Source organism: Doryrhamphus excisus, chromosome 18 (assembly GCF_030265055.1).
Source record: "Doryrhamphus excisus isolate RoL2022-K1 chromosome 18, RoL_Dexc_1.0, whole genome shotgun sequence".
Classification (NCBI taxonomy): domain Eukaryota; kingdom Metazoa; phylum Chordata; class Actinopteri; order Syngnathiformes; family Syngnathidae; genus Doryrhamphus; species Doryrhamphus excisus.
Window position 1 is genome coordinate 11,484,440 of NC_080483.1, and position 14,657 is coordinate 11,499,096.

General features: G+C 40.5%; 1 protein-coding gene across 2 annotated transcripts; it reads right to left on the reverse strand.

Moving 5' to 3' along the window:
• Positions 1 to 193: 193 nt before the first annotated feature.
• Positions 194 to 14,459, reverse strand: LOC131106043 (rho-related GTP-binding protein RhoA-D). 2 transcript variants are annotated; one of them, XM_058054709.1, is made up of 5 exons: positions 14,315 to 14,459; positions 7,180 to 7,337; positions 4,034 to 4,154; positions 3,666 to 3,796; positions 194 to 2,317 (listed from the first exon to the last, which is right to left on the reverse strand). In XM_058054709.1, the coding sequence occupies exons 2-5, from the start codon at positions 7,333 to 7,335 to the stop codon at positions 2,144 to 2,146; spliced, it is 582 nt and encodes a 193-aa protein (XP_057910692.1). In that variant the 5' UTR covers positions 7,336 to 7,337; positions 14,315 to 14,459; the 3' UTR covers positions 194 to 2,143. The 2 variants fall into 2 exon arrangements, with proteins under 2 accessions (XP_057910692.1, XP_057910693.1); XM_058054710.1 differs by lacking the exon at positions 14,315 to 14,459 and adding an exon at positions 14,072 to 14,180.
• Between the last annotated feature and the right edge of the window lie 198 nt (positions 14,460 to 14,657).

The window sequence follows — 14,657 nt, forward strand, 5'->3', positions numbered from 1 at the left end:
TGTATATACTGTAATGATCAGCAATTTTGAGTCTCGCTAATATGGTCAAGTATATTTAGTAATACTGTTACTTGTATTTGATCACGCTTGCTTTCGAGCAGGGCAAAAAGTACTGAAGAAGCACACACATTGCTATTGCAGAAAAATTGCACATTTGTAAAAGAAAATAAAACAAAAAATCACAGGGAAACCATTTTGAATTGTTGCAAAAATAGTTTATTAATTAACAATGTTCACTTGGCATGAAACATTCGCTGTGTAACTGTTTACAAAAGCTGGATGACAACAAGCTTACATGTATAAATGTGAATCCTGTCATGTCAAATACAGTGGAACCTCCAAAAAATATGCCTCAAAAGCCACTAAAAAAAAAACATGAGGTGGCAACATTCTGTTCCCCATCCATTACCTGTTTGCAGTTTTCGGAGCACAAGTAGTTCTATTTTTTTTAGTTGTACTATTCAGTATATCCGATAGCGAGAGTTTGGCTCTTAACAAATTAATTCACTTAACATTATTTCCTATGGAGAAAAAAAACATGTAAGTCAAGTAGCATTGTGTGTTCCACTTAGGAGGTTCCACTTGTACTCGCATATGTAGAAGAAAAAGAAGAGCGATGCCTGAAACTGCAGCAAGGCAAGCACATAGTAGTATACATGTAGTAGCATACATGTAGTAGCATGCACTGCCAGGCTCTCTGCTCCTCTCTGGGAATGCCACGCCTCCAGTTGTATGACCTCCATTACCTAATAAATACTTTTACACAGCGTCAAGCCACACACCTCAAGATTTATCTCCACTGATAAGTTTTTTTTTTTTTAGATTCTTGCAATGTCAGTGTGCTTGTTGTGCATTATTGGATGGTGGCAGCAACAACGGCACATATAAGTTTTTTTTATGTGCGGAGCCAATAGAGGGCATAAAGTATCTTTGGAGATAAAAGTTGTAGGTCCTGTTAGGTGGTTATGTCCAAAACATTGGTACATTTAGCGTGACAGAGGCAAAAAGCAAAAGGCTTCAGCTATGAGTCTGACTGAGGAAGGTCCTGGGCCTTGAAATCATCATGTAGGGGGGGTTTCTAGTAGATCCTATCTTATTGGCTGCTGAAGGTTTTCTAGCGATCTCAGTGTGCTACTTTGCTAATGTGTTTGCATTTGAGCTGCGACAACTGAAACACAAGCCCATCTGGTCTATCTGGTCTCTGAGAGAACCAGAACAGAAAGGACACCAGGAGGAGCGCGGGGGTTGGGTGGGGGAACAAACTCCTCGATGGGCCAGACACAGAAAGAATGCAGACCCGCTGGAAATCAAGACACTAGGTGCTCCACGACTAGGTTAACCTGTCGAACGCAGATTCCAGATTCCAGCAGCGGGTGGGTCTAAACCCCGCTTAGCTGAGTATATCCAGGGCACGTGGGTGGGGGTGGGGGGTGGGGGGGGTTAGGGTTCTGCAGCCAGCTGTGAAGTTACACAGACTAGATTGTGTTGTTTTGACCCGCTTCCACCTTGCGAATTGGCAACGAACGCGGATAATCACATCTCGGGAAAAAATGTCAAGAATTCCTTTGTTGGTTGTTTGTCGCATCACAAGAACAGCAGTGAGGAGGCATTTTTAGGGTGAGCAATGGCGCAGGAACATTGAGGTTCCACGTGGCGACACGCAGGGCAGAAAGCCGTGGCTGTGGTGTTTCAAAATGACAACACAATGAGAAGTACACATGTGTCGACAACTTAGAAAAAGGCACTAGCTGTTATGAACAAGTCAATTTCGCGGATCAACATTTTTTGGGGTGGGGGTCCTTCCTCAGAGAGACAAAATGTCAGCAAGGAAAGATGCTTCCCGCCCTCACTCAACAATATTGCATTCTAATAGGACTACCTATTGACAAATATAAATGAAAACATGCATGTGTTTAAAGCCAAAGATAAGCAAAATCAACAAGGAATTTGAAATATCAATTACTAATATTGACAGCCAGTTTCCTGTATGTTTGCATACAATCGGCCTGCCTGACTCCTGCCATGAAATGCAGCATACAGTACAAAGATGCCATTTGGTAAAAAGGCCAGTCCTTCCATGTTTGTTTTCTCATGGTATGTATGTGTGTGTGTTTGTGTGTCTGTGAATGTGTGGACGGACGGCTCACAACAGCGTGCACCCGCTTCTCTTCTTGCGTTTGCGGACCTGCAGCGCCGCCCTAGTGGCCATCTCGAACACCTCCCGCACACCATCCTTGGTCTTTGCCGAGCACTCCAGGTAACCAAAGGCGTTGATCCTGGTTGCCATCTCTCTGCCTTCCTCAGTCTTCACCGGCTCCTACGTGCCAAGACAGGAAGTGGTTAGTAAGCCTAATGACTGATGAGAAACCCGATGACAGACAAGTGAAAAGCCAACAAAATTAAGTCAGTTGAAGTGGTAAAAAATCCTTTTATCTAAATCCAATTATGTCTCTTTGCCATTCTAATCCTGTTGTCAAACAGAAGTGCTGATTCTGCAACATGTCTAGCGGCACCTCCTACTGCCCTTTTCCACTTCATGGTACCGACTTGGCTTGGCACAGCTCTACTCGCTATTGAAGCCTTTCCACTGGCAAGAAAAGTGTGTTCCAGGTTCCATGCTTGCCGCAATGCTTTTAACACTATTACTCTTGACATGAAATAACAACCCTGTACTCACCTTTACACTCACAATACACAATATAGTAGACATAAGAGATAATATAGACTCATACATATTACCATTGGAAAAGTTCCTTGCAGTTTGCAGTACTTCCTGGAACATTTTCTCAATGTTTTATATTTTAGTTGGTTTAGTCATGTGTGCGTTACAAGCCGTCCGTGAAGCCGTCAGATCCAACTACACACTGCACAGAGGAGATCCACGCATACTCAATGCCACCGGGATGGATCCCGCCCTGTTTTACAAAGCACAATCTAAATTGTTAATGTTTCTTAATCTTCATTATACTCATTATCTAGCCTATAGCCTCACTGGGACTCGGTCACTGACCTGTCAGTGTGTCATAACGTGTGATGGAAAAACGATGTGTTATATGTAAACATGTAGTCCTAACTGCAAGATAAAAAGGCTAAAAAGAGTCTGGATGTAGTTATTATGCTGTCTGGACTTTGAGAGGTGCTAGCCAAGAAAAACAAAATAAGAATAAAGTTGTTGTTGTGAACGTAATTAAGGTGTTTTTACTATTTTTTTGTCTCTCCTATGAGGTTCCAGCTTCATTCATTCATTCATTTTCTATCACTTTTCCTCACGAGGGTCACGGGGGGTGCTGGAGCCTATCCCAGCTGTCTGTGGGCGAGAAGCGGGGTATACCCTGGACTGGTCGCCAGCCAATCACAGGGCACATATAGACAAACAACCATTCACACTCACATTCATACCTATGGACAATTTGGAGTCGCCAATTAACCTAGCATGTTTTTGGAATGTGGGAGGAAACCGGAGTACACGGAGAAAATGCACGCATGCATACTCCACACAGAGATGGCAGAGGGTGGAACTGAACCCTGGTCTCCTAGCTAACGACTCGTCCGCCGTGCCACCCAGGTTCTCGCTTTTTTTTTTTTTTTTTAAATTTAAGTATTTTTGAGTTGACGGGGCATTTTATTTCATATTTTGTCCTTTGACCTTTCCAAAGTCACTGTACCTGCTTCATCTTGGCCAGCTCTCTCCGTGTGTGCTCATCGTTCCTCAGGTCCTTCTTGTTCCCCACCAAGATGATGGGAACGTTGGGACAGAAGTGTTTCACCTCAGGCGTCCACTTCTCGGGAATGTTTTCTGTCCCGAGAGAGAAAGAAAGCGAGAGAGAGATAGAGAGAGGATATGAGATAAAATACTCAAGAGGGACAACTATAAAAGGGGACAGGCGAGTCACTTCTAATGATGGATTGCTCTGCAGGCTGCATATGGCAAGGAATTTTTTTGTAGCTGCACTGATCCCAAGCAGCTATGGGCTGTGTAAAATCACCACCTTATTTACGTTATTACTATAGAGGACAAGTGAGCCAAACTTACCTAAACTGTCTGGGCTATCAATGGAAAAACACATTAAGATGACATCAGTGTCCGGGTAGGAAAGAGGCCTCAACCTGTCATAGTCCTCTTGGCCTGCAGTATCCCATAGCGCCAACTCCACCTGTGGGAAAACAGCAACAAATGCTTTAGTTTTAGTTTAGTTAGCTTTAGTTTTCATGACCACTGTTTCTTAGACAGAAAAACTACTTAAATTTACTTTGCAAAAGGAATAGACCACAAAGGACCCCAAACATTTCTCCTGCAAATCTAATTTAGGATCCTTCATCCTTCTGCACTCTGTAATGTACATGTCCCATAGTTCTTTTATCTAGTAATTGTGTCATGTTGCCATTCCTGAAATGCCAAACCCTACTGATTTCCCGGAATGCCCTGGAGGCGGACCTCGGTGCAACTCCAGGCATAGCACACATAAAAAAAGATCCTTCACAATCCACAATGACTAATAGGCACTAATAAGAATACACTTTTTTTTTTTTACCTTCAGCGTTTACTGGGACGGTTTGCAACCAAGACTGGGATGAGACTTAGCACCTCCAAATCTGAGGCCCCAGGTGGAGTAGCTTAAGTATCCAAGGGTCTTGTTCATGAGTGAGGAAAGGTTGGAGCATGAAGTTGACAGGCGGATCGGCACAGTGTCTAGATCAACAAGGTCGCTATACCAGACCGCAGCAGACCGAGGACATGCTGAAGGGATTATGTCTCACAGCTGACCTGGCTGGGAACACTTTGGTGTCCTCCTGGTGGAACTGGAAAAGGTGGCCGGGAACCGGGAAATCTGGGCTTTCCGACTGAGACTGCCCGGATAAGCAGAAGAAAATGGATGGATGAAGTATCGGCCGATATAGATAGAAATCCGATATTAGAATGAGAGAAAGGGCTTGATCATGGACTGAGTTTGTCCTTCCAGACATTCTATGAAATAAGGAATGTTGTTTTTTTTTTTTAATCCGGTGGGACAAAAAGTTTATGTGCATGCGTGTAGTCTGGCCTGGCATGCACATAGTTCTTTTTTTTTTTTTTTTAGACGAGCAAGTTTCATTGTCAACATGTTGTACCCTGAGGCAAAAAACTTTTAGTTGTGAGAGAAGTAATACTGTAGTTTACAGAAGCAGAAACATACATCCAGTACTGTTACTGCATCATTTGTGCTCTCTCATCTACAGCCAGAGGAAGCAACATATGGATCCAAAAAGGCCAAAATGTAGAACATTTTACTTTTAAAATGTTCCTTGTCAATAAGAAATTGAAGTGTTGAAGACATTGCTTCCACTATCATCACTCAAAATTATTCAGCTTTTCGTGTCTGTTGTCATCATTGTGGAAATGAACACAGTGCTTGGCCACATCCCTTCAATCCACTGATTAACTGAATTCGAGAAAGTGGAAGATTAGCAGGCATCAAACCTTCTATGCTCGCATGGGAAACAACAGCACCTTCTCGCAGAAAGGTACCATAATCTTTGGTTAATCTTTTAGCTGACAGGTGAATTCAAGCTAGAAAAGCCTCACAAAAAAGACCTTAACTTAAAAGCCCAAAGACAAAGCTAGTATGCCCACAGAGAGGAGAGCAGTCCCAAAATAGAGGTCTGCAGAGGCAGTGGGTGGGAGGTGGCAGCACGACGCATGAGCAACCGTAGCGACCATGCGCCTGTTGGAACTCTTGTGTGCTTTAGACTTTTGGGAGGAAAGACAGCAAAAACCAGAAAGGTCTATTTTTGGAGAATGCCCCATCCACTGAAGGTGGGTGAGTTCAGTGAAAGCACAAGTACATTTCATCTTCTTGTGTAACAGTGTAATTCTCAGGGGGGGTTAGGAATCCTAGAAAAGTCATAATTATCCCCCGCTGGACTCACAGTTGAAATTTCCTGCAAGAAAACTGTAAACCCGTCCTGGATTCCTCTGCCCAAAGTGCAAGAATGACAGGAAATGAGACTTTTTTTATCGTAGGGGAGGAGGAAAGTCCTGAGGCATGGATAGAGGAGGATTTGGAGGAGACGTTGTTGTTCCCCATCTGAACAGGAAAGAGAGGTAGGAGTCATTTCCTGTTTTGCCAAGTGGTGATCCTGGAACAGTGACCAGCTCAAGAGAACAAATCCCTTTGATAACACAAGTCATCTGCAGCTTACACTCACAACACACAACCACTTATGAAACAGGTCTCGGGGTGCTTGCAAGTGAATTCTGGTGCAGTTGGGTTCACTTGAGGTCAACCGTGAATGGAGACACAAACCAGTATTAAAATGACTGTCATGCACAAATGACAAATATTTTAATGAAAATGCATTGAAAAATCTCATATCTGTATGTGTGACGTTCTTTATAAATACCGTATTTTCTGGACTATAAGTCGCTCCGGAGTATAAGTCGCACAATGCATAATTAGGTAGAAAAAAAAAAATACATAAGTCACACTGTCACAAGTCGCACTTTTTGCGGGTAATTTATTTTCCAAACTACTTGACAAAAACAGACATTACGTCATTTTGTAAGTCAAGTTCTAACAATAAAAGAATAGCGAACAGGCTGAATAGGTATAAGATATGCTAACACAATGGTTATTCAGCTACCCCCAAAAAATAAACCTGAACAGAAAAGGTGTTCAGTGTTTATGTAACAGTTTTTTTCATTTATAAGTCGCAGGGACAGCCAACCTATGAAAATAGGCGCGACTTATAGTCCGGAAAATACGGTACATTTGAGAAGCTTTTAGTGAAATCTACACCGGTAGAAATATCACAGCATAAAAGTAACCTAAGTAGTCAACACAGCAGGCGGCATTTTGGTTTGGAATATCCACTTACGTGTCATGTCCTTAATTTATGTATATTTTTTGGTCCAATGGCAAAACTACCAGTGTCAATGCTAAGCGAACCACAACAAAAAAGTACACACTAGGTAAATAAAAATGAGTGAAATTGCTGTAATATGCATGTCCGGTCAGTAGTTAGCAGCAACTACAGAGATGTCAAACCTCCTGGAATGCTCGGGAATGCTTCAATGCAAGGAAGTCCAAAGTCCAAAAGTAGTAAGTACTAATCCTCATTACACCTGAACATTTCTTATGCTAATGCTTGTAGGAGTACAACAATTGTCATTTATGTGTTGATGTCAAGTATGGTACAAACCTGTTTCCCGTCAACTTCAATATCAGCTATGTAGTTCTCAAACACGGTCGGAACGTAGACTTCGGGAAACTGGTCTTTGCTGAAAACGATGAGGAGACATGTTTTGCCACAAGCTCCATCTCCGACAATCACCAGCTTCTTGCGAATGGCTGCCATATCTGATAGGAAAAACAAAAGAGGAGGGTCACACAGCAGAAAAGGGATATTTATTCGAAATAGGGCTGTCACAGTTAGCGGAATTTACTTAAAAGGCACAATTTTTTTGACACGTAATTAACGTGAGCATGTTCTGTTTCACCACCCTTGGCCTGCACTGTAGTTTGAGGAAACGTTGTGATGAATGTGGAACCAGTGGGATGAAATATTGAGCAGAAAAGGACAAAGGAAGTGGTATTTTGAATGTTATTTGAATCTACTGTCAAGTTCAGCTGTCACAGAGTACGTCAACTGCCAGAGACAAGTGAGAACGTACCTTCTATGAGTGGCAATGTGGCAAGAAAAAGGATGCAAGGAGGAGAAAGACCAAGTCAGGATTTCTGAAAAGATTTTGCCAAATGATCATCCCTAGTTTGCCACAACGTTCTTGATCAATCCATTCATGTTTTTAATCCAAACACATCTTATTCATACTGCAGACCCCCAAAGTTCTTGAACTTTTTGAAACTCCAACTCACCAAGCAGGGACTCTTTAGGATGAAATATTATTCAGGAGCTACAGTAAATTACTTTAAGGGCAAAATACGGGAGTTTCCCAGGGAAACCAGGAGCGGATGATATTTACAGTGCTGCCGTGGGCGTCAGGCCAACTTAAATCTACACTTGAGTTTATGTCTGCTGCCAACACTATAGCAAGATGTGCCAAACCAAATGATCAATTAAAGTAATTTAATCATGAGCACTGGATTAGTGCCACTACCAAAGGGATGCTAGACATTAAAAACCTTTATTTAAAGTATTGTTGAATGTGAAAACATGCATGTGAATAAATTAAACTACTAAAGAAAAGTTAATTTCTATGCAAATGGTTTTGCGTGTAACTTGGCAGAGCAGCAGGGTGTGGTTCGAAATAAATTTATTACTAATGAAGAGCATTCCAGTTTAAAGGCAGGCTTTTGCCCATTGAAGGCATTACACAGTGAAGGGGCATTATGGAGAATGAATTAAGTGAGCAAATACATGTTTGCTTTGAAGATTGAGTGTGACAGTGGGACAAACAGACATGATGTTCCACTAACAAACAAGCAGTAGACACCCACACAGGGGCCCAAGAGGCTCCCCGTCCTGCAAACAAAACAATCCACTTCCTCTTATGTGAAGCTGTGGCAGCATGTTTTTGGCAGCCACGTTGGATGGCTTGAAGGAGAAGGGAGACGTGATGACACGCATGCACACACGTACACTTTGGACAATGCAATGATGGATTTTACACAGCCATTAGGAAGCTTGTAAAATCCTGCTCTATTGTTTTTTTCATGTTTTTCTTCCAGGGAAGTGTGCTGCTCTACAATAATAATATTAATCACTTTGTGTTTGAGATTGTTCACATTAAGAGCTGCAATATTTAATCGATATAATCGACAACTATTAATCTTTTTTTAAATTAAATTAGTAAATATACTCTGATTTCAGCCTCTCAAATGTGAGTATTTTTCCAAAATTTACGAATTAAAGAAGAATTAAACCCGTGTGGCCTGTGCGCTAACCACTCGACCACCGTGCGGCCCACTTTGGAAAACAGTGATGTGCATTTTTGCCTCTTTTGTGATGTGTTGCAGAAACAACCATTAATTGTAGGAGTTTGCTTCATTTATTTGGTCCATCCATGGACAAACTGATTGCTCTATTAATTAAAACAACAAGCTTCAGATTATTTTTGTGTACATTTTTTTGTTTTACTGAAGCTATTTTAAACATTAAGGGTTTTTATTATTTAACATTATTTAACAGAATATGCACTTATTTGCTCTATCAGTTCAAACCTTCTATTTCTGAATAAAGAGGTGAAAAGTAAAAATGTGGTTCGAGCAAGCATATTCAAAAGTCAAATTGCATGTAGAGTACTATAAACTTGTATTGTATTATTGTATTTGTATTAAATTGTCGTGCCACCAATAACCCCCCCACCCCATACCAGAAGCCCACGTCTCCCCATGGGTTCCCCCGCAATTTAAGAAGCACTGCTTTACTCTAATAGATGCCATACCTCTAATAATCACATGCTGCATAGTCTACTTCAATAAATGCCATGCCCCATAAAGTTGCATACTTTTAGGAAACAAATTATCTGGTGATATTACATATCCACATATGTAAATTACCTTCGGTCTGATATATCATAACACATAACAAGTGTCATGATCTTTACCGCAATACAAATCGTCAGTAAAGCACATAAAGATAACAAACAATGTGGCGAGGGACAATTGTATAATATCTATGATTATAAAACAATTCTTTTGTGGGACTGCACATTGGCTCCACAGACAGGAGATCGAGAATTTGAACTTCCATTGAAGCATCTCTGTGTAGAGTTTGCATGCGTAAACTGCTGCTTGACTTCATGCATCTATATATAAAAAAAAGGAATGTATGAATATTTGCTTGTAGTAAAATCTATTTAAAAAAGCATACAAATATTTAAATATAATATAAAAAATGCAGTTCAGGTCCCACTTTGTGATGATATTATTTCTCCTTATTTATTAGATGGCACAGGTGTACCTAATAAATTACTTAATCAAAAAAGGTATGAAAAGTAATGCAACATTGCAATCCTACTTTTCCGGTAAACACACCCTTGCATTATAAACGGTGAATATCTTGGCACAAGTGAACAAGATAGTAAACATTCAAGTGGCTCATCTGAAATATTCAACATGTAATTTGAACAAATGACAACAACGGCTTGGGTGTGGGTGGAGTGAACAGAACGGCAGCATTTAGCACGCGGCTCCACCAAGACACACTAAGGCAGCGGTGCAAGTATTCCAGCAATGCAGCAAGTTAATGAACACACTACCTCTTTCCTTCTCTAAAGGAGGCTTCCCGAGGCTTAGGGGCCAACGGTGGTTATGCAACAAGTTGAGCGGCGTTAGCACAAAGCAGAGCGTGACCCTGACCCCACCAGGTAATACATATCAGCAGCATCCAGCCTATAAGAAGACTGCTGTTAGCCACAAGAATGAGTTCCTACAACCATGCAAACATGTTACAGGAAATGACTCAACAGGCTCAGACTGCACCATTTATACTAACAATTAATGGCTGCCAACATGATTTATACACACTCTCTGGATACTTGCACAATTTCAAACATGCCAAGAGTTGTTTTTGTTTCTAATAAAAATTTTTCCCATGTAACTTTGCTACATAAATGACCAAAATATTACAAAAAAAAAACAAAGTAGAGCACGAAACAGCGATAGGTTCCCTTTTTCTGCATTACAAGACAGCAACATTTTGTAAGGTGGAAATTGGTCATCATAAAGCCATCAAGAGTACAGGGAACATTCAAACATTTGGCTGTCTGTTGTGTTGAAAAGCCTCATGGTGTGGGTTAGGAATGATCTGATCAGCGGAGCCGGACAGTGATAGCAATCAGCCACTGAAAGTGCTCTTCTGTTGGGAGACCATGCTGTGCAATGGATGATGCTGCTTTTCTATGATGAAAGGAGCCTCCCTCGGTGTCCTTTGCTCTTGTTCAGGTGTGTGGTTGAGGCTGTCGAGGCCGCTCCGCCAGCACACTACTGCATACAGGAGAGCACTAGGAGCTACCACAGTCTGGTAGAATGTCTGTAGCAAATTCTTGCACATGTTGAAGGATGCACACTGCATCCGTGTTAGCAGTCTAGTCTAGTTTATATGATCCAGATGCACTCCCAGGTCTTTGTAGTCAAGTCAAGTCGAGTTTATTTATATAGCCCCTAATCACAAAAGAGCCTCAAAGGGTGCCACTTCTGTACATGGCAGAGATCAGAGTTGTACTGAAAGTTGTACAGGTTAAACAGAACAGGATAGAGCACAGTTCCCTGCGGTGCTCCCATGCTGCTGGTCACAGTGTCAGACCTTAGTCGCACATATGAGGGTCAGCCAGTCAGGAAGTCTGTGATCCATGCTACCAGGTGTGCTATGGGAGGCAAAACTGGTATACCTTGAAACCGGTAACTGGCCCATGCCTAGATATTACGTTGTTTAACCGTAAAATATAATTACAAATTAATTTTTAATTAATAATAAAATAAAAACGTACATTTTAAATGACAAAAACTGAATAGTAAAATACTTGTCGATTAAATGGATAGTCAATTAATCATCAATTAATTTTAATTAATTGCATTGTTTATGTCCTAGTGAACAGTAGGCTTTCCACTTGAAGGGTTAAACTGTTGCACTCCACACCCGTAGGTGGCAGTAATAACAAACTGCTAACAAATGAAGTGGCGAGGCATTTCCACAATAATTATTCTTCATCAACACAAACTACACTCACAATAACAAACATTGATAAATAAAAAGCTGACAAGTGTGTATCAAAACTAAGCATTATCATCTTCGTAAGGGCAACATTTGCTAAATTGTGCTCATGTCCCTAATGTTATGATCAGTAAAATACCTTTAACTTTTGTTGCTTCATTTATCTGATGAAAATGCACAAGCTCAAAGTGAACAAAAGCATGCCTGCTAAGTGGGCCAAAGTTTAGAGTGGGCCAGAGGCTGAGACTGAGCCTGAGACGCCAGCTGTCGCCACCACCTTAGCACACGGCACATGAAAACGTCTAATCGCTTTAAATCTGACAGGAAAAACAGATCACATGGAGGATCAGACGACAAGCTCCAAAAAGTAAATCTTGCGATGGATCTTTTGCGTACGGGTAAAACCTCTCGACTATGACACTTACGGATGTCGGAGACCTTGGCTTGACTGCGGAGTTGATGATGTAACCGTACAAAACTTCAAAAGAAGTTTGACTTAAATGAGGAGAGCTTAAGCAAGTGTAAAAAGCAGGTAAGAGGTTGTAATGAAAAACTGTCCCTCACCATCAATAAAGTAACTTTAACTGAATTTCTATCAAGAAAATAAAACACTACCTTTGACAACAAGTGATGATGTCGATCACAGTTAACCAAGCAGTGACTGGGTACGACAGAACATGAATGGATTCTTTGAACATTCCAGTTAGAGACAGTTTCATCTTTTGGAATCATAGCACAAAAGAGTTAAAGAAAAAGCAAAATGTACAGAAGTTGATGTTTGCTTGCACGATATGCTGACAAATTAGTTTGTATGGAAGGAATATCTCTAAATGTTGGAACTGTTTCCAAACTGTATGACAATTGGGGTCTGTATGTTTTTGCTCCCATATATTGTTATTATTTTTTAAACCGCACAGAAAGCTTTGTAGATCTTCAAGAATCTGAACCTATTCCAACTGTATTTCCTTAATTTTGATCTGTTTTAATTTATTCCACCCACAGCCCGCTTTCGGGCACACGCACTCCTGAAGACTTCCGGACTACTGCCGAACCCCACCTTCCAAAGTCGGTATAGGAGTTGATATAATATAAATTATATTTATATATATATTTGATATATTTTATATTTGATATAATATAAATTATATTTATATTATAAAAATAATGCCTTTAGTGAGCTACTTGAAAACTGGCTGGCTAGCCCTGACTTACCGTGTATGATCTCAAAGACTCCCAAGACAAAAGAGGGCAGATTTACAGCTTGTACACGGGCACGCCCATATAAGGAAGTCCAGCTCACTGTGACATCACAGCGGGTGTTATGAAAAAAAAAAAAACCTCTAAAACCGAGCACTCAGAGCCATCCCAAACTTCTTTCAGGGCTCACTTCTAAATGTGCAAACCTCATTATCTGAAACATTGGAATTGTTTAACACAAGAATATAATATTCTAACAATATTTATTGGTCACACAAATGCAAAAAGCATAATAGGTCCGCTTTAATTAAGTGTCAAAATGTCAAAGCTGTGTAATGTTGAGTATTGATAAATGAAAATACGAGTGGGGTATATTCATTCATTTTCTACCACTTATACTCACGAGGGTCGTGGGGGGTGCTGGAGCCTATCCCAGCTGTCTTTGGGCGAGAGGTGGGGTACACCCTTGACTGGTCGCCAGCCAATCACAGGGCACATATAGACAAACAACGTAGTGGGGTATAGTTACTTGTTATAATCTGTCATAATCTTTTGTAAACTCCTCATTACGCCCCATAATAATAACATACTCAATTTTTGTGAAATACACTGACTGAGAACGCTTCACTTTTTACCATCAAGCGCCATTTTGCCTCCTCTATACTGTTTTTCCAGTGAATACAAACAGTATAGAGGCGCAAAACCTTACACAAGTTATCAACTTTTGAACATTTTTAAATGTTAGCTGGTACAACAATAGAATTATGTGGTTGTGTGCCAGGGTTACCGGTTTGAAGGTATACTACGGTATGAAATAGTCACGGCTTCAAAAGCACTAACATTACATTTCTAGTCTACTCTGGATGTAAGAGATTGTAATTATTTTTGTGTGACGTAATTGATAGGTTGTAGGTTATAACATGAAATGCAACAGACATATGGTTAAATGTACATTGTTGACATTTAGAGCCACTGCAGCATAATAAACCGATTTAATCTTTCACTAAATTGTTGCTTGGCGTAAATGAAAATGAAAATAGCGTAAATGAAAATGATAATAGCGATTCAACTATCTTTATTAAGATTTTAGAAGTGGTCAGCACTATTATATCATCCACATGTGTTGTTAATTTTGTAGCTGGCAAAAAGACAACTAGTGAAGACTTAATTATGAGGAAACGAAGCTTTGCCACGAATAGATGAGGCTCATTATGAGATTTACCTGATTGCGGTCGCTCGAGTTGGACAAAGTGTACGAAGGGCTGCGAGATCGTCACTTTTAAACTTTTTGAGCTAGAAAGTCAACAATTGGTCACCAAAGACGGGGTTAGGTTAGTTCAAGTCAGCAAGGGGGAGAAAAAAGAGCGAATGTTTGGAGCAGGGCCACCACCCTAAATGAGTCACAACTAGTGTGTCACTCGTAAGGAACATTTGAATAAAACAGCACAAACATTGTCTTAATTACCTTCTCACCAGCCACTTGAGTCGTTTCGTTACGATATAAAAGTCCAAGCTTGGGGTTCCTTTCAGCCACTTCTTCACTGCAGTACTCTGCTCTCCGACTGCTTCACAGGCTCGGGAAGAAGCAGACAAGCTCCGCCCACCGAACTGTTGAGCTAAGCAAGTGCTTCCGCGTATGATTTTCTAAATAAAATGTACAAGCTGCCACAACCATGCAACGAAAAAGATCCATATTATTTCTTTACAAAACGTATAAAAATAAATATAACAAATGATGAAATAATTATGCACAAATAGTAAATATATAGTGATACTATTGTAAATACAACTAATACACATTTTTAAAC

What these genes read in the sequence shown, in the direction of transcription:
- LOC131106043 (XM_058054709.1), bottom strand. Translation starts at nt 7,335, where the DNA reads ATGGCAGCCATTCGCAAGAAGCTGGTGATTGTCGGAGATGGAGCTTGT. An exon ending in TTGAAGTTGACGGGAAACAG is followed by an intron (nt 4,155 to 7,179) that starts GTTTGTACCATA and finishes GTTTTCCCACAG; the next exon opens with GTGGAGTTGGCGCTATGGGA. An exon ending in AGCTGGCCAAGATGAAGCAG is followed by an intron (nt 2,318 to 3,665) that starts GTACAGTGACTT and finishes CTTGGCACGTAG; the next exon opens with GAGCCGGTGAAGACTGAGGA.